Below are 20,540 nucleotides of genomic sequence, written 5' to 3'. Positions count from 1 at the left end.
CAGCTCTGGTTGTGCCCTCACTATTAAGATGAGATACTTCTTTGAAACTGTTAACCCCTCCCATGCTGATGACGAGCTGAGCTCGTCATCAGCTCCGGTGCTCGTGTGCTGATGACGAACTGAGCTCGCCATGGCCGTTAGAATGCTCACACACAGGGATAATACCCCTGCTGTGCTGAGCATTCTAAGGAACGGGCGTGGCTGTGATGAGCTCAGCTCGTCATCAGCACACGAGCACCGTGGCTCATGGCGAGCTAAGCTCGTCATGAGCACCGGGGCGCTGTGCGCGCCCCCCTCCCCCCAGCACAGCGGGGGAATTACCCCCGCTGCGAAGGGGGTTAAGGATGAGAACCGTGAGCCCTCCAGAGATTTGTGAAGCCCTGTCTGCTCAAATACAGTGGTGATATTGAGGAGAATAGGGAAGGAGAGCCGTAGAACGGGGGAAGAAATGTGATGCCTGATCAGGTGCAGATGATTCTATGCCCACCTGTTCATGATGGCTCGAGACTTTGTAAAGGGGGGGACTACACTTCAATATGGGGCCCGCCTTCACACACAGATGATAGAAGAAGCCTGAGGTTTCTTGGCCCTCATTGAGATGCCAGCAAATGAAAGACAGAAGATTAACAAAGATAATCAAGACTTCATTTCCCAAAAGTCCCCTCACCCTGAGACATGGTAGTGAGGTGGTTGACCCTCCCGGGGGTTTCTAACTCACAAGGGGAAGCGCTGATAATGGAGATGTTGACAGAAATGAGGAAGATTAAAGGCAGTGGAGGGCAGCCATGAAGACTTGAAGAAATAGCATGGAAAAAATTAAGCTGAGGTAGAAGACAGGGGACGGCGGCTCTCTAAAATGGAATGTGTGACATGGGGCATGAAGAACAAACACAGTGATATGACCACTTTGAGAACTGCACAGTGGCCACATCTAGAGTGGCAATTTTTGGAGAAGACTAGACTCTATGAATAGTGCTCCCCTGTATTCTGAGAGAAGATGTCCTTGAGGGCTCTCTCAAAATTCATCCTGAAAGCAATCGGGCTCCAACAAGGGGACAAGACTTTAAAATCAGGATGAGCACTTTGGTGGTGGAAGTTCAGAACGCTAGACTTCACAAATTTCTAGTTAGAATGGCAGGGAAGAAAAATAACTAGTAATAACTATCTTCCTAAATACGTGTTTGGGACTATTAAGCTAGCACAATGTCCCAGAAGCAGATGCGCACTGGCCTAAGCTCATACCATATCAATAGTTAACCTGTTTGAAGTTTAACCCCTTTCAATGGGAAGGAAGAAAAGAAGACTTGTTGAAAATGCTGATAGTCTGACAGACCAAGCGTGTTGTAACAAATACCTCATTCGTTGTCCCCCCACCTTTCTTGTACAGACCATAGGAGCTAGGGTACAAGGGTCCTAAGCATCAGTCCATGTAATTTTCAAATATATGTTTCTCTTGCGTGTTATATTTTCTTCGTTAAATAACTCTTGTCATGAAGTAGTGTTACAAGTAGTCCTTGCTGTGCTGTGATGTGTGGTGGAAACATTCTGTTGCCCTTTGTTTATTTTGTTTTATATAAAAGAAATATTTGGACTAAACAAAAACAGAGCCATGCATTGTGACTGTGTACCTTTTACATGATGGAACTCATTTAATTGGGTTTGTTTTGCTACATATAGACCTGCCTAATGCCGTACCTTATGTGATATAGAGTCTGCCCATTAGGGATTCTGGATATCCGACAAAGAGTCTAATGCCGGGGAAATAATCTAAGGTATGGCATTTTCGGCTAAAAGTCTATATCAGAAAATAGATGCATATGCACTTTATTCCAAATTTACCTGAATTTTATGATAAGTTATTTGCCGACTAATTAAGTATCTCGATTTGCCGGTTGGAAAACTGGATAACAGCATAAAAAGGTTGTACTCCGAGAACTGCCGGGAGGGAAAATCTTTTCGAGGTCAAAGTGCCAATTACTAACTGCATGAGCACATTATTTCTAGATTTTATGGAATTTCATGATAAATGTTATTACTTGATTTTTCAGAATTGAATGATAATTTCTTTTTTATCTAATCAATTGTTGAGAGAGAATGGAGAACTAAACTGCTTGGAATCGAGCTGTAGTGGGAACTCGACTATGTATACTGGTGGTAATGTTTTGCATCAAGGAGCAGCCTTTAAAATACATGGGATGTATAATTTAAGTTCTACTCTGCAAGGTCTTGTATACAGGATTATGTAAAATTATAGGATAGTTTAATGGTTATCTTTAAAATCAATCAAAGTAATGTGTTTACTTTTTAAAAGGAGGATTTACATTAGTGAGTAGCCTTCATAGTACATTGGGTGTATTTTTTAGGTTCCCCTGGATTGGTAACTTTTATATGGGACATTACTTTGAGGATTCATGTTATCCTAGAAATCAACTTCAGTTTTACGATGATTTCTTGTCTACATTGATTTATTGTTATGTATTAAGGTACTATGATTGCCTACAGTGCTTGTGTGATTTTTCCTGGTTTTTAAATGAGTTTAATTAATCAAACAAATAAAGTATTAATCACTGATATATAGTATCCACAAAGATAAAGTTAAAGTATAACACACACTGCATACAGAAAAAGGATTACATGTATAGCCTAGCACAGACAAGCTGGGCTGTCAAAAGGCTGGTAATTGGGTATTACATACAGATTAATTGGAGACAGAATTGGATATCCACCCGAGGGAACAATCAATGTTCAAAAATAATATGTGTTCAATTATTACCACTCACTTTCCTGCACCTGTCATTGGATTGTAAATTACTTCAATCCACATACTTACTTAGGCCCTCCTTAAGAGTGACCTCTCAATTTGGATGTCTCCGATAACAGCAGTTAGCGAACCCACCGGCATTATGAGTTCCGCAGTGTTGTCATGGACCTGTTTATTTTCACATGGAGTATTCGCCCGCTAAAAGCAGTCCAAATATCGGCGTAAAACTCCAGGGGGAAATGAGGAATTGCCAGGGTTATAAGGCACAAAATTGCAGATTCCCTGTTGATTCCTTATTTGTAGGGGAACAACCAGGGTCCAACATTTAATGGTCCAGGTTTTCCAAGACCCGGAGTTAATGGTACCCACAACATAGATCGATAACTCCCATGGTGGAGGAATTCCTCGTCATTTTCCAGGCCACTTATAATGAAGGCCTTGAAGTGTATCACTCCCGATCCAAAGTCAGAATGTAGCACCAGGACTCATAACACAATAAGTCAGGACTACTCTCAGCATGTTATGAAGTAATGCCAGAAGCAGAAAACTTTAATATTTTTATAGAGACATGTTGTTCTTGATGGGATTTTTCAAGCCATTATTGAGATTCTCAGTTATTTCACCAGTAACACTACACTTGTGTGTAGACATTCGTTATGCCAATAATTTCTGAAGTAATCACCAATGCTATAAAATGTAAATTGATTGAATGGAGAGACAAAAATAGCTGCAGCTTTTGTGGGCAGCTTTAGCCCACTGGCAGTGGGATACTCTAAATACAGTGGGAATGCGAGACGTGGGTGATGTGCTGACTGTGCCGCAGGAATCAAGCTTCACCCTACTGATGAGGCCCAAATAGGTTAACACTAGTCTGGGGTTTCATTTGTTCCCACTCAGACCAGACCTGGCCTTGCAGTTCTAGGTGGACTGTTCCTACTGAAGCAGAATCAGAGCTGGTTTACATAAAACTTATTCCTGTCGGAGGTAGCTTGGTAGACAAACAATAATGAAGGGCTTGCAGCCCAGAGTAATTATTAGGGGTTGTATGTTAGAGGCATGCAAGGCTCAACCACATGTGCCTTTACCACTCAGCCTAAACCACGAATGCCACTTAACCACACATTCCTTTACCACGCATGCTTTACCATGCAATTTCGTGGTAAAGGCATGAATGGCAAGGGTGTACGCGTGGCTAAGTTTGCCACTACTCTGACGCCCCTCCCACTGCCCTCGCTCAAAATTACAAACCCACCACCTGCCCTCCAAGCCCCAAATTACAAACCCCTACCTGTCCCCCACTTTGAGCCCTAAAAACGGCCATTCTTTAACTACTCCCAAAAACCCAGCCCTTAAAGCTACCCCAACCCCCTCCTCCTGCCATGAGCCCTAAAAACTTTGCCCCTCCTTAAAAGTAAACTGACCCCCTCCCTGAGTCCTAAATACTTGCCACCAACTCCCCTGAAAGCAACCCCCAGACCTGCACCCTAAAAACTTGCCACTGATCCCCCCAAGCCCTAAATAACAAGCCCTCTACCTGCCTGCCCCACCCTGAGCCTTACAAATGGCCCATTCCTTAACTACTTCCCAAAATCCAGCCCTTAAAGCTACCCCAACCCCCTTCTTCCCTGAAAGCGACCTCCAGACCTGGCCCCAGCCCCACTTACCTGTCAGAGTCTGCTTCCCGTTCCGACGCTCCTGTTCCAAGACTCCGCCTATCCGAACACTAGCGCGAATTTGCCTTAACCACGCATATGCGTGGTTCAGACAAATGTGTTGTTCAGGCAAGCGTGGTTACGCTTACCGGCTTCTGGAACTCATGGCTCTGGCAGCGTAGTTCCGGATGTTTCCCATTATTAGGGGCTGAGATTAATTAAAGAAATCCACCAATTACGTTTTTGTTTCCTATATTAGTATATTGGTCGCATAATAAAATCAGAGGCAGGTAGCAAACAGTCAGGGCTCAATTTGAGACCGCTATTGGAAAGCTCTTTGTATACATTGCTCTAAATTCCTTGATATTACAATCTGTGCCTTAGTCTTCAATCTGCAGTTCTTTTATGGGTCTGAAGAATGCCGAAACCAGTTGTTTCGACTGAAATGTGGCCCAGGGCAATTACCAGTTACTGAGATTACATCAAGCATTCCACCCGTCACTTTGTTTTTCTCAGTGTTCACCCCTAGTGCGAGCTGCATGCCCAGACATAGATCCCATTACACACTGTGCCATGGGATTCAAACTGGACCTCACTAATAAGGTCAAAAAAGATTGACATCAATCTAAGGTTGCTTGTGTTATGCGTCAGAAGGCAAGTTCAGGATAAGCAATTCTTACTGGAACAGGACCATGACTAATTTGCTTACGGCTAGCCAGAACCTATATGGGCATAGTGAGCAATGGGAAGAATGAACAGGAATGTGCCCACACTTCCCATTGGCTGAAATTAATTCATCATTCACTTTTAGTGTGATACACTAAATGAAACTGGAAAGTACATATGTGGGTCTTGTTCCCCAAAGTGGTTTAAGATCTAAACTGCACCTCATTGTTTCAGCCTCAGAAGAAAGAGCAGGTCTTCTTGTGAGTGTGGTCCCATTCAGAGAGGAATGAGGTCTAGTTGTCAGGACTGGATTCTTCCTACCATAGCAGGATCATGGCTGATTTGCATATGATTGTTTACTGTCTATAGAAGCACAGTGAGCATAACAACATAGTGAACTGGAGTGCGACCCATAGTTTTTAACAATGTTTGAGATTAATCCAAGCTTTCCACCCATCACTTGTTTTTATCAGTGTGACACCTTAAGTGTGACAGGTATCCCCAGATACTGGCCCTATTGTTCACTATTCAACTGGAGCCAGCAGTTCCTCCCATATGAGGCCAATTTTGAGAGTATCCTGTATCTGGTTGTTTTTCGTTTGGGTCAAGAGGAGAAGCAGCTTAGCAGCTCAGACTGAACTGCTGCTGCTGGAGCTGCACTAAGCCTGATTTTAATATGTTTGGTTACAACCTATAGTGGGACATTGAACGAAAAATACAGTGGACTGAAAACAAGACCAGACTAATCACAAGTGGCTGAGATTTCTTCAAGCTTTTCATCAATCACTTGTTTTATTTTTGTCATTGTCATGTCCCAAGGAAACAGACACGCCCATAACTGTGGAGTGTTCTACTTTTTCACCTTCAATGATGAGACCCGACAAGACAGACAGCTCTCCTGCTGCTGTGTTACTGTTCACAGGGAACATGACCTAATGGTTCCAGGCTGGACTATGTCTATTGAAGCAAGACAAAGGCTGATTTGCATATAAATGGTCTCTGTTGCGGTAGTGTGAACAAAGAAAATGAAGGCTGCAACGAAGCGCAGAGTATTTACAGTGGATGAGATCAATCCAAGAACTCATCCATCTATTTTTGGGCTTTTCTCTGAGTGAGTCACCAAGGGTGATGAATAGTATCCCTAAATGTGAATTCCATGTCTAACAATGCAATGGGACTCAAGCTGCACTTCCATGTTGAGACCCATCTGGGTTTGCTAGTGTTCCCCTTCAGAAAGGACATGGCCTAGAATTCTGGATTGGACAATTAGTTTTGGAGTAGTTGCGGAGCTGATCTGCTTTTGGGTGGTCTGTAGCGGGAGAGTGAGAAGAAAAATACAATGGAGCGGAATCCAGCCAAGATTTACAACCAGCTGCTGAGGTTAATTCAATCATTTGCACCATCTTTGTTTTGTTTTTCTCATTACGTTAGCCTAAGCGAATTCCTTGCAAAAACGACTAGTCTTTCAATCCTTAATCTTCATTCTTCCTAAATGTTTACTTGCTCTTACTGTGTATCTTAAACAGATCTCCCAGGTACCTTTCCCAGAGTTTCAAACAGCCCCTGGAAGTAAAATACTTATGGTGTAAGAGATGAATATTCTGCAGTTAAACATAGTTTTAAAAAGCCACATGCATAGGTCACACATTAAAAAAAATATTCTGACATTCAAACCGTGCAATCCAACTTTTCTCTTCCCCTAAAATGGATTCTAAAATTCCATTATGACGTGCTGAACCTGCAGGGTCTGAAAATCCATTTAAGCGAGGGTTAAACATCCAATTTGGAATATGAGGGTAATAAACAGGGGTAAGATATGTGCAAATATTTTAGTTTCTGACCGTTTTGTACTCTGTCTTACCACCAAAATATAGTTGATTATAAAGTAAACTGCAAAAATCAAGCTGGCGAGGGCAATGTGCTCTCAAGTTGCCATGGAACTCAAATGTGAAATAGGGTGTACAAATCATTTGTGCCCTATGTGACATTTCGCATCAGCCTATGAATGAGACAGTTAGTGTTTGTTCATATATATATATCTAGATTCTACCAATGAGCTAAGATGAATTTTGGTAGAAATCCATCTTTTACTGTAAAAAAAAAAAGTCATAGACTCTGAAGGACTCTGAAGGAAAGGTGCTGGTAAAAGCACAACCACGACCCTCTCTTTATCCTCCTGCACGTCATGACATTATTCTGGAATATAAGTAATCATACATGTAACAGAATGCAATATCCTTTCCTTACTGATTATCATGTTAGAGGAAAAGCTGCTCGACTCCCTGTGGTAGGCAAAATCCCAATTTTGACCAAAAGTATTTAACTATGAATGATCACTTGGGAAAATGATACTGCAGTAAGGAAAATGGCACCCCATTGACCAGTGGTTAATGCCTTCTATTTAGATCCACTGTGTTTAGGGGACACCCTGAATACATTGGTAGAATCTTCCAGAAAACAATTTATGTGTAGTTAGTACCTGATCTCAAACCATCTTCCTTCCTTGGTGAAGAATGACTGGTCACTGACAGATTTGGGTGAAGCTGCCTGCTTCGGTTCCGCTGTGAGAGTTGATTCCTTCCAGATGCATCAAATTCACTGGACTCCACACTCCTGGTTTTGGAATGTCTGTTCCTTCCAGGATGATGCTGAGAGAATTGATTTCCCTGCTCTCTCAAACTTCTTGACCGACCATGCCTGGACTCTCCCATTTGATCAATGCTATATTTACTGTGGGTCCGTTCAGAATGTTCAAACGAATGTGTGCGCCCTCTTGGAACTATAAGGATTTGCTCTTCGTTCCGATTGTTCCTCACCTCTTGATTGACATTTCTATGGCTATTTGCCTGATGTTCCTCAGGCTGGTCTTGACTGGAAGCTCTTTCAGAAGGGTAACCTCTGGGGGCAGTCCCTCCCTTCGACGGTTGCAAGCTACAGTCATGCTCGGGTGTCCTCCTTGATCTCTTGCTGTTGCGCACTTTCGGGCTTTTATTGTTAGCCTCATGGCAATAGTAATATTCTTCCTCTTGATCACTCGGGAATCGACACTGAGACCTGCTGTCTTCTGAGTCATACATACAAACACAAAGTGATGTTAGTAAGGGGTTAGCAGCAAGCCATTTAAGCTAGCACTCTCTTTTAACAGCATGCATCAACAGTGTGCTAAGTCACATCGCCCGATTTTAGAAAAAAGCAGTAAGTAGGGTACCACAATAGTGTAGTCAGAATCTCGTCTGAGATAAATGTTGTGTCTAAATCCACATTAACGGAAATATTGCCTCCTTTGACTCACCCAATGAACAACATTTCTGTACAGAATATTCAGGACACAATGCAGATGTTAGATGACATTGCTAACTAAAATATTCCAACATGCAATCCCATAATACTGCAGAAATTACAAAGGGGTTGTGCCAGCAGAAGTAGGGAAAGCGTTCATGCGGTGTGTAAGCGGTGCAGGTCTGCATGCAAGCAAGGCAAGCAGGTTGCCAAAAATATTAGACATTGACTTGTTCGAGACTAACAGTGAGATAAATTGCATATTGCAGTACATTAAAAATAAGGGTAATTCTTCTTCCAAACCAGCATACAGATATTAATAAAGGACACTACTACTTGAATAAAGTCCCTTTCAGTACCCACGGTGAATTCCTTCAATTAAAGCGATAGATGCAAACGTTTATGTGGACCTAATCAAGCCATCGGTAAACTTTCTGCTGCTTTGATTACCACTAGAAATGAGACTGTCATCATTAACAATTTTATAAATATATATTTTCTTTCTCCTCTTTGGAAATTAAATTGAAACAACGTATTCCAAAGGAGAGTGGTGGACTGCAGCCGCGGCCCATGCAGGTAAGAGTGGTGAGAGTGGTGGGGCCGGGTTGGGGGATTCGATAGACGACCACGAGGGAAAATGAAAGAAATAATTAATAGTCATCGTCTGCCGAAATCCCCCAGCCGGCCCCACCGTCCGACCGCTCCTAACGGCACGTGCTGCGGCTGGTGGACTGACAGCATTTCTACCCAACTGGCCACATTCTAGGAGGTTTGTACGAAGGAGTTGGGGCCCAAAGCAAAATATGCTGGTAAACAACCAGGTTAAATTCGCTACGGTCTACAAAAAATGTAGCAGCTGTGTACTGAACTGAAAATGAATATTTGCTGTAAAGATACAGCAAGAATCTTTAGCTGGAATAGAGGAAGGATCCTGCTTGTCGCTGCTGAATATCAGCAGTGCAAGCATTGCTGTGGCACCGGTGAAATATCGCCTAGAATTGAAACTTTGGGGGATTGGATCAAAAAATTGTAGTAGGCCCTTCCGGGTTCTCTTACTAAGTGGCACAGTGTATATTCGGGGCTGAGCAGATGTACCAATCTCAATTAAAAAAAATGCAATGTATCTAAAATCACGAAGCTGTGTTTCCAAGAAAGATACAGGAAGTAGAAGCCAAGCACCATAAAGCATCCATATCATGAAGTCACATCAAATGAAGAGAATGGCGAAAGTCATGGGACAGTAATAACAAAGAAAGCCATGGAAGTCCAACAAATAGACGAATGCTTTAAGTAAATGACTTACAATCAATAATAAAATTGTAACTGGATTCTTAGTGCAGAACAATCTTTTCTTTTTTACACTTCATCTGAACCTAGATATCAATGAACCAGGTACGGTAGTCATATATTTCTTATTATGTTTTAAAGGCGCCATTGGTGAATGTTGTCACAGCCGATCCCAAAACCCAAATAGACATAATCAAAAGTAAAATACTAGAATGTCCCTTGTTGGCGACTGGAAGCGATGCAGGATTGGGTAAAGAGGGCCACTTTAACTCTAAACCGGATGGCCTCTGGTATGGCAATGTAACAAAGTTGTAGACTTTCTGCAGTACTCCTGCTTCCTTAAACATAATCCTGTGAGTAAGCATATTGGATTAGCACCAGCCGCGGCCCACAAAGGTAAGAGCGGTAGGGCCAAATGTTTTTGGGGTGTGGGGAGGGCGGGGGGGGCGGGGGTACTTCGACGGACAATGACGAGGGAAATTTAAATAAATGATTTCCCCTTGTGGTCGTCTGTTGAAATCCCCCCCACCCGGCCCCACCGCTCTTACCTGCATGGACCGCGGCTGATAAGCACATTAAACATTTTTTTCTCTTCACCAGGAAGGTGTTTTCCAAAGTGGAGCCATTGCCAATGCTGAGATGTGTGGTGCTCTTCAAGTCCACATTTGGAAACAATTTGTGAGTTTATTTCTACTACTTTTGGCAATAGATTTAAGGATCAATATTGGGAGTGATACAACTTGGTTAACATTCCACTCTTTCCTGATGGTTAGGCCGAGTTGTCTCTCAAATGGGAACACCCATATTTTCAAGAGTTATATTGTTTTGATCACTGGTAATGTGATTTCTAATCAGAAAAAAATCCTGCGAGTCAGGATATGGAATTTGCAATGCTAGATTGAATTATTTGATGCAAAATTAATTTATAGCTTCAGAGATATTCGTGAATGAGGGCTTACATCCTTTCCAGAGAGGTATAATTCAAGTACACTAAATACGGAGAGGCACAGGCATCAGAAAGTTTACTAACCAATACAGCTTACTCTCTCCATTTTAGGGAGACTGGGGTTGGGCTCAGTAAGCGGCAGACAGATCTGGGCTGGTGCCGAGTTATTATTATTCTCACAATATGTATTTTTACAGGGTACACTGCATGCAATATAATGCAGTGTGCAATAAACATACACCATCCAATTTAGAATTTGTGGGTATTAAACAGGAGTAACGTATTTGCAAATCATTTTTTATATTTTTTATTTAAAATTTGCAAATCATTTTTTATATTTTTTGATTTTTAAATTTGCAAATTATTTATTAATTCTTATTTCTGACCGTGTTGTGCTTTGATTTCCCACCAGCACATAGTTGTTAGTAAGATATAGGGATCCATGCGAGTCTCCTTTGAACTAAACTATATACAATGGTCATGTTGCAACAATTTATTTGGTGGTAAAACATGGTCTAAATGTAATACAATAGCACACTGTAGAAACAACTTCTAAAAAAAGAAGGAGTATTTTGATCTGTATTAACTGGTGGGAGAGCAGAACGGTCGATAGTGATTTGAGTGGCAATGCACAAGCTGCTACATATTTGAGTTTCAGAAGTGGAATATGGATGGGGTCTAGTTTATTTATTTTACAGAGTTTTATTAGGTTCACTAACAATCCTCATCCTCGTCCCCAGGCCATCTCGGTCTTTTTATTCCATTATGTTTTTTGCCACAATAACATATTGTGCTCTCTAAATTCCACATCGAAATGTAGTGATTTGCTTTACTTTTTGAGTTGCAATGCAGTTTTTTAGTATTGATTGCTATTATATGGTTTCCATGATACCTTCTCATTTTCGAAGTTATTTTCACCTGTCATGAATTTATCTAACTCTCGTGGTTATTGTTTTAGACGTGTAGCTATTTATCTAGCTGTACGATAAACAAATGTAAACATGACAATAAATTTCACGCTGTGAAATTTTGAAAATGCAGCACTATGGTGATGGATTTGAAACAGCAAAATGAAATGTTCATGACCACAAGCACGATCAAGACTTTAGCACATAAGTTTTTATTGCCCAGATCAAATTAGATCGACAATGGCTGAGGAAAGGGCAGGTGTGATATATATATATATATATATATATATATATATATATATATATATATATATATATATATATATATATATATATATATATATATATATATATATACATATATATATATATATATATATATATATACATATGTATATATATATATATACAAAGTTCTCCATCACTTCTAGTTGCTATACATCAATACTCGCAGGAGAACGGCCAATAGGGAAACTGTAAAATTTAGTGACAGGCCAGTGGCTTAAAAAGGACTCTACGACTTGGCAGTTACCACAGCCAAATCTTCTAAGTCATTGTCAACTCCACTGATTCAACAACATAAGAATGAAACACAGATTTTTAAGGGCACTGTCATCTGAGATAGTTGGACAATGAAATGTTAACAAAAAACACTTCCCTCAGCCAAAGATTTAGTCCAATTTAAAGAATGTCCCCATGCACCAAACCCAGAGATGTAGCAGCCCCTTTATGAATAGCATACATCTTGTGAACGTGACCGAAACATTCCAGTGGCCTTCCACAAGGCTAATGACAACATTACCTTTTTGGGCTGGGTGTTTATTTATTGGATGCTGCCTTACAGCTGCGCTCATGAAAAACTGAGGAAGACCTACCTTGGATCCTGGTTGGGCTGTCAAGGCTCCACCTCTCCACCTCCTTCTGTTCAAGCTCTTGCAACTTCTTGGCTATTTCCTGGAGGAAAGAAAGACCAAAAGGCTATGTTAGAATAGGATGAATGGCCTCTCAAGATGAAAACAAAGTCTGTACCTGCATGTATTTTTCACTGCTTACTGAAAATATCCTCAATTAACACACACATGTTTGCAGATTGGTACCGAGCTATAGCAGATCATAGAGAATGAAGCCATGGTTCTGCAATCAATAGACACATTCAAATATATCTACATTTTGAAAAGGGAAATCCTTTTTATACAGCATGCCCACTCACTTTGGATCACCTGTGGACCAGAAAATATGCATAGCTTGCAATCCTTATACCACTTCAACACCATTTCAGTTTTCACATAGATGAACTTTTGTGATTTTTTAAATATATTTATCAGTAACTCTTAAAACCCACATGGATTGTGCTTCTGGATGACTATGTTCCAGCTCTATGCATTATCGGGTTGCAGATACTCTTAGAACCCTGGCACAAAGACAGCTGTTAAAGACAATGAAATATCTCACATTAGCCCTACCCTAAGTAACTTTATTAATATCCCGAGCATACTGAAAGTCACAGATGTGGCATGCTACAGTCCTGCACGAACAAACTGGCCAGCTAATCACTTGTCAGTGGTTGCTAGCCTATACCTACAACATAGAATGGTCACTCCTGAAGGGTAGCTTATTTGAGTGCATTGTGGGATACTCTAATAGGAAGAGGTAGCAGCTGGGAATGTGATAGTGGAATACTCATATATTGGGACAGCTTGTGCCATTTAATAGGAGATTGCATTTGGTTGACTCTTGAGTTAGGTGGAATGAACCAGTTAGAAGAGCATGTGCAGTTTCTGAGGTCTGAGTGTTCTAAATGAATGCTGCATGTTCAATGGTGAGTGACCGTGTGTTTGTTTCTGAGAGGCTGCAATCAGAGTTGATGTGTGAAGAGACACTGATAAACGACTGAGATCTTAAGCATCTTGAAGTCATGGACGTCGGGTGGTGGGGAGCTTGAGGATCGATCACTCTGCACCACAAAACACAGCAAGTTAGGATCTGTCACAGGCATCTGCCTGTGAGAGGCTCCAAATGGTTCGCTGTGCACAACGCCACCTACTGACACACAGGAGTAGTACTCAGAAATGTTGCGGATCTAGTCTGATACCTGGGGATATTCTAAATTAAAAAATCCGCATCTAGAAGCCTGATACCTGGGTTTTTTTAAATTAAGGAATCTGCAGCTAGAAGTCTCTGTCAGATACTAAAGATTCAAGCAGTTTGTGGGAAGGGTGAGGGTGTGTCTATGTATTATAAGGAACAAAAATACTCTGTCTTACATTACACTTTGGAGTACCATGCCCTTATAAAGGAGCTCAAGCTTCCGCTTAATTCTTTTATATGGCCATAGAACTCCTACTTGACTTGCAATATCCTTGCAATACATGGCGGGGGTACTTTATTCGATATACACTTGTTGTTTGGTGGTGTCCTATTCATTGACATATTTTAATTATGAGTTGTTGTAAAGCGTTACATGAAGCTGACAGCTGCCTCTTGGCACTTGGGAAAACGGAGGCCGTTACAACAGGGTTTTACAGGGAAATAGGAAAGTCTAAAGACAGCTATTTTTCTACATTTGTATATATTTTGAGATTTGAGAAAAATATTCTTTGCGCGAATGAGTCACTGGAAATTCAGTCAAGATATTTCTCTAAAAAAAACAGCAACGCACCTATACAGCCATAAGAGGGCAGCAGATATCTATTCCAATTTCTAACAATTCACTGGTAGCTCATTCCAGTTCAACAGGCTCGAAGACGAAATTAGTCAGCAATAAAGTTTAGGAATTTCCCAGCAAGTGTTGTGCTATTAAATGTATCCTCCTTCCTTAAAAATATCGATTCCATTAAAACGATACGATCGTTACTAAACGATTAATTTTAAGAGGAGATGTTGACATCTATCTGGTGGTAAGGAGAGATGAGCGATGGGAAAATAATCAAAAGTTACATTAGAAAATACATTTCTCAGCATAACAGTGGAAGACAAAATGTAATATGATGCTAAATAGGAACTCGATACGAATTGTTTATGCAATCAATCCTCTTCTAATACCAGGAGACGTTACCATCAAACTAGAAACTGCCCAGCTGTGCCCTGCACCGTAACCCACGTGTCCGCACACCGAACCTCAGACGCACGTCAGACAGTGGTCGATTTGAAGCTACTTGTTGCAGGGTGCCTGTAGACCAGGCAAACGATCGTTATGGTGAGAGAAATGAACAGGGCCGGGCTGGCCATAACGGGCACCGGGCAATTCCCCGGTGCGCCGCACGGGTGGGGGCCGGTTTTGGGACCCTGGGACATAGCTGCAAAATCGGCCTGTACCAAAATCGGACAAAACCCGGCCCGACAAAGAGCTTGGCGGCACCTCCAACCCCCCCCCCCCCCTCCCCCCTCCGAGGGGGGGGGATGGGCAGCCGAGTACTTTGGCTAGACCGCAGACTCGTGGGTTGACTCTGTGGCAATGGTATGGCCGTGTCAGCATTTGGGTTGATGATCATGGTAGATGGTTGGGAATAGTCTACGGCACTTTGAGTTCCAGTGGGGACAGATGACATTTCACCCGCAGATTCTTCCCCGGGACTTACAAGGCTGTACTCATCGTCATTTCGGCCAGATGTTGGCGCTCTCTTGAACCAGGAGACGTTTCTGGTTATCGTGTCAGTACACTTTTTTGGGCGGTAATTGCAGTGCTGTTCACTTTCAGGACAGTCCACAGCCCTGGTTAATAGGCTGTCTTGAACTTTCCTTCATTGCATCGATTCTGCACCAGCACAAAACTCCCTGGCATGATGAGACGAGTCTTGGCTTTCCGTTGTTGAATTGGCGTGGTCGTTATTCCTTTTCCGATGAACCTGGGTGTTGTTTGGTTCACAGGCCTCTGGGGACCAGGCTTCAGCCACAGCCACAGGCATAGTGTTTCTCCGATGTCCGGCAAGCATCAGGGACCACAGTGAGTTGTGCAGTGAAGGGTGCTGCGGTATTCCCTCAAAAAGCATTGTAGTGCTGTCTCAGGGTCTGCTTGTTCAGCCACTGCGATTCGTAAAATCTTGTTTAGTGTCCTCATGAATCGCTGAACTTCACAGCTGGCTTGTGGCCACTGTGGTGTGAAACGACAATGGCTATCGATGATCACAGCTGTTACTCTTCCGTCTGGGAATCTCCCAAAGTCGAGACTGACTTGTGACCAGGGTAGTGGCCGGTGCCTCAGTGATCACCGGAGCTGGGGGTTCCTGGCTGCTAGTGAGCTGGCTGGGTCGACTGTTTTTAACCAGGTTGTCCACAGCTGCTTCCACCCCTGGAAACCATACCTTCTCCCTCATGTGCAACTTCACACGTGTGGTTCCTTGGTAACCTTTGTGGGCAAGGGTTATCGCTCTTTCTTGAAGGCTTGCTGGAATGACAATTCGTGACCCTAACCCTTCTGCTGCCGTGCTCAGCAAATCACGCACCCTCCACAGTTTTCCTAGGCATTCTCTCTCTTGTCCGTTTCACTTGCTGGTGTCGCATAGAAAGTCTTCCCAGGACCCATGCTGCAGGGAGGCCATCACTTTGTTTAGAACAAGTCTTCGGTGGTTGCTGCTCTGATCTCTTTGATGGCGAGGGCTCGGAGACATGATCACTGTGAGATCATGGTAACATATTCTTCTGTTGTCTTGTCCTGATTACTATTTTCTTGCCTCAAGCTAGGTGGATGCCAGGAGAGGAAATCTGCAGGGTTTTTCACCCCGGGACAGTATACCAAATCCATTTGGTAATGTTGCATTTGTATAGCCCACCATTCAATCCGTGGTGGGGGTGAGGGGCTGTGCATTTGAAGAATGGAGGAATTGGCTGATGACCGGTCACAACTCTGAATGGATGGCCTGCTGACATATAGATGGAAGTGGTTACACGCCCATTTAATTGCAAGCGCTTCCCTTTCGATTTGGGAGTAGGGTGCTTCAGTCGGCGAAAGAGCTTTACTCGCAAGGGCAAGGGGCGCCCATTTACCAGGTTCAGTTTCCTGCGTTAGGAGGGCTCCGAGGCCCACCGGGCTGGAATCCACCAGGAGTTCAGTCATTCGGGCAGAGACAAAATACACCACAGTGGTCTTGCTTAACAGTGCTTCTTTCACTCTGTGGAACGCTTCGTCCTCTTAGCGGCTCCATTTCTATGCAGCATCTTTCTTCGTGAGGGCTCGTAATTACTCTGCAATCGTAGCAAGATTGGGTATGAACCGCCCACATATGTAGCCATTCCAAGAAATGGTCGGGCCTGCGCTTGCTGGATAGCATGAGATTTTTGGGGATCAACTCGGACACCATCTTGGCTGAAAACATATCCGAAAAATTCAAATGTTATTTGAAAGAACGAGCACTTGTCTCGGTGGAGAGTTACTACATGTTCAGAGAGCAGCTGCAACGCAGCTCAAAGGTGTCGGTGGTGTTCTCTGATGGTTGCAGAATGTATAAGGATGTCATCACTTACATTTAGTACCCTTTGGACGCCTGACAATATCTCACGTACTGCATTTTGGAATAACTCAGCTACGGACGAAATCCCAAAGTTCAACCTCTTATAGCGACGCAGCCCTATGTGGGTTGAGAAGGTCGTAATGTACCAGCTCTCCTCTGCTAGCTTCAACTGGTTCTAGCCTGCATTGAGGTCCAATTTAGAGAAACATCGGGATCTGTTGAGATCAGCGACTATGTCATAGACTGTCGGGGTGATGTGTGCCTTTCCCTTTTGATCGCTTGGTTGGGCAGGCGCATATCAATGCATAGCCTCAGCTTCCCGGGTTGTTTCGGCTTTTTAGCTATCACCATGGGTGAGACCCACGGGGTTGGTCCGGTAACCTTCTCAATCACCCCTTGTTGTTCCAGACTGAGGAGTTCTTGTCCTACTAGAGGTCTTAGGTGAAACAGTATACGTCTGTTACACAGTGCTGTTGGTTTCACAGCCTTGTTGATGTCCACTTTGATAGGTGGCCTGTTCATACACCCTAAACCCCTGAACAGTTGGGGAAGCAGCTTTAGGACATCTTCTGTTTGCAACGCCTTGACGGCTTGGGCGAACGTGATGAGGCTGATATTGTTAGCCGTGTGGCTACCCACTAGCGTGTCGGCTTCTCAGTCTACTATGTGGAACGTCGTTGTTACTTCTTGACCCTCTGATCTTAGGGGCACAGTTATCTTGCCTTTCAGGGGCAGCGGCGTTTGGCTACCAAAGTGAGGATCTTGACATGCAACGGTACCAGCAGGGGTTTGGGCTGGAGCTGTTTGTACTTCTGACTCCCTATGACATTCACGGACGCCCCTGTGTCGATTAATGCAGTGACTCTGGACCCAGCAATGTTTATGACGCATGTGGGTTGTGGGCGTCTTTTCCGTTTTAGGTCGCTGGCAAGCAAGATGAGGTAGCATTCACCTTCTTCCTCCGTGGATGAGTCTTCTAGATACCTTGGTTGAGACATGGTCTTTGCTCTTTTCACATTGTTGTGTTCTTCCAGTACCAGTTGTCTTACTGCCTTCGAGGGTGGTCTTCTTCCTCATGCTCCTCTACTCCTCTGACCTCCTCTGCATGCGACTGCAAAATGGTTGGGGTTGCAAAATTTCGATCATGTTCTCCCTTGGCTGGGCATTCCTCTTGCTCCCTTCTGTAGTATCTGCACTGTGAGCCCGCTGGGCTTTTTGCTGGCCAACATCCTCGGTTTCGTTTTGTTCGGTGTTCGGAGTGCGTCGGCACGCTCTGTTTTAATGGTATTGGACTTCTCTGACTGTTGGGTGATGGCCATATCCATTTCAGTCGCCCTTGCATTGGAAACATTGTATGATCTTGCCATTATGAGGATTTCTTCCAGTGAGATTCCGGGCTGATGAAGGATGAGGGTTCGAAGGGTCTTATTACGGCATCCCTGTATGACTTGTGCCCTCACCTCCTTATTCTGGTCGTCATCGACCCATGTGCTGGCTACCTCCCTCAGGCATGCATGGAATGTGTCCATGGATTCTACTTACCTTTGCCATGCTTGGAGCAGTTTGAATCTCTCATAATCAGGGTTATACTGAGGGTCAAAATGCGCATTTAGGGCCCTGACAGCAGATTTGTAATCATCTGTGGCTCCGGTGTTAGGCAGGTGCGCAAATAATTTGTTTATCTCATCACCCACAAAATGCAGCAGTAGGGACATTTCCACAGTGCCGTCCGTCTCCCAGTCACCGTGAAATAATTGTCTAACCAGCCGATCCATATTCTCCATCTTGTAGACGCTGTCGGTGGGTCAATCAGTTCGCTGAAGGGCAGCAGCCCATTGATCTGGGTGTGCTGCTGGCCGGCCTGTGGTCCTGGTTGTGCCTGTTGCGGTGGTGGCGCTGCCTGCGCTGCTGCATCAGTCATGCTGCTTTACAAGGCCCTGATCTCTTTACTATGGGGCTGTGAAGACACACCTTGAGTATTGTCTGTTGTTTTGTGTTGCTCTATATGTCCCTCTGCCTGTGTTCCTCAATGCTTGCCTGTTGGTTTATTTTTTACATTGTGGCACTGCGCTGACAGGGGTCTTGAGGGGCCCTGCATGTGCACTGTTGAGTCAGAGGCTGTGTTGGGCCTCAAGAGGTGCAGACGGTCCCGCTCCGCAGCCGCCAAGAATCCTGAGCAAGAGCGTACACAGGCAGGGCCGCAGCAGCGCTGCTGGCTCACGGAGAATTGGAGCCAGTAGGGGGTGAGATGCGCGTGTGCGTGGGCACTGATGGCAAAGTAAACGGGCCGCTGTGCCTTTCTCCTCACCATCAGTGAACTTCTGCTCTGCAGGATGTCATGCCGCTGCAGGCCGCGCAGCACTGCCAGCAGAGTGGGGGCTTTCACCCGCTGCGAGTTACTCTAGCTGCGTGAGGTAGGACCATCAGTTACATGGTGTCTCCAAGGCATGGAGTGTCGGCTCAGGCGTTTCAGTGTGCGCAGTGGGTATGCGGGGTGTTACATGTCACCACCCTCGTCGCCAGTGTTACAGTGGTGTTACAGGGTGCCTGTAGACCAGGAATACGATTGTTATGGCGAGCGCCAGGAAATACACCCACACTCTGTTTCATGGTGTGAGCCAGAAGTCACGAGCAACCCCGGCCCCTTTATTTAAGCCTTCGGGCTACGCCTAGCCAGATAGGGAAACAATGTGTAGAAGCGCTTCCTGGATCATAGCCCGGGTCCCACCTCCGCAGGACTCAGCGTCGTTACACTACTCACAGACAGAGATTTGTGCCCAAACCTGCTTGTCAAGGTTGGTCTCCTGAGAGCATCTTCAATCACTGCTATGTTGGTCACCACTTCCTTCCTGAAGGTCTTGTCTCAGATTCAGCATTTAAACTCCCAAATAAACCTACAATGGACGCAGCTCTCAACAGTAAACTCTGACCAGTGTCAAATGCACTGCCCTTTGCCATGTTTCTAGAAGTCAGCTTGACCAGTGTCTATTAAACAGGTGAACAGTGTGCCTCTAACCAATGACTCTTGGGAGTGGGCTGGGACTGACTGGTGAACCAACATCAGCACTGGCAAAAAATGCTCAAACCAGCTTCATTCACTTCTTATCCTTGCTCTATCCCTCTTCCCATTCATCCACTCTCTCTGTCCTCTACGCTCTCTCTTCTCCCATTCTGATTGCTCTCTCCATCTCTCTAACCCCCTATTGTCAATATCCTGAAGCTTCTGCGCCTGCTGCAGTTAACCTCGGGGAGCTGGGGAAAGTGAAAGAGGCACCTACCGTGGCCCTAGTATTTAAGAACTTGCCTTCAATGGCTCAAGTCCACCAGGGAAATGCCAACTGGAATATACAGCCAGTACATAAGTAGAGGGTCCCAGTACAGAACAGTTAGGAAGGAAAGTTGAATCAAAAGGTAAGAAAATTTGAGAAAAATGCATACAACTTAGATTCACCGTTATAAAATCACAATGAATCAGAACATAGAGTTTTATATGCAATTTACTAAATCAAAAAGTTGTTCGTTCACAAGCGACACAACAGAAGTGCACCAGGGAGGGTGGAGAGGGGGGGGGGGGGGTTTGTGCAAGGTGAGTGT

At 43.9% G+C, this 20,540-nt stretch overlaps 1 protein-coding gene across 1 annotated transcript in view; it reads right to left on the bottom strand.

Moving 5' to 3' along the window:
- Nucleotides 1–20,540, bottom strand: part of LOC147711121 (uncharacterized) — a 638,193-nt gene that overhangs the window by 142,614 nt on the left and 475,039 nt on the right. Inside the window, exons 6-7 of the mRNA XM_086921927.1 lie at nucleotides 12,375–12,453; nucleotides 7,559–8,143 (exon numbers count right to left, since the gene is read on the bottom strand). Coding sequence (XP_086778053.1) covers nucleotides 7,559–8,143; nucleotides 12,375–12,453 — 664 coding nt within the window. The remainder of the gene's footprint in view (nucleotides 1–7,558; nucleotides 8,144–12,374; nucleotides 12,454–20,540) is intronic.

Source organism: Lissotriton vulgaris, chromosome 5, assembly GCF_964263255.1.
Source record: "Lissotriton vulgaris chromosome 5, aLisVul1.2, whole genome shotgun sequence".
Classification (NCBI taxonomy): Eukaryota; Metazoa; Chordata; class Amphibia; order Caudata; family Salamandridae; genus Lissotriton; species Lissotriton vulgaris.
Note: the sequence above shows the minus strand (reverse complement) of the source record. Positions and strands in the feature narration are given on the sequence as shown.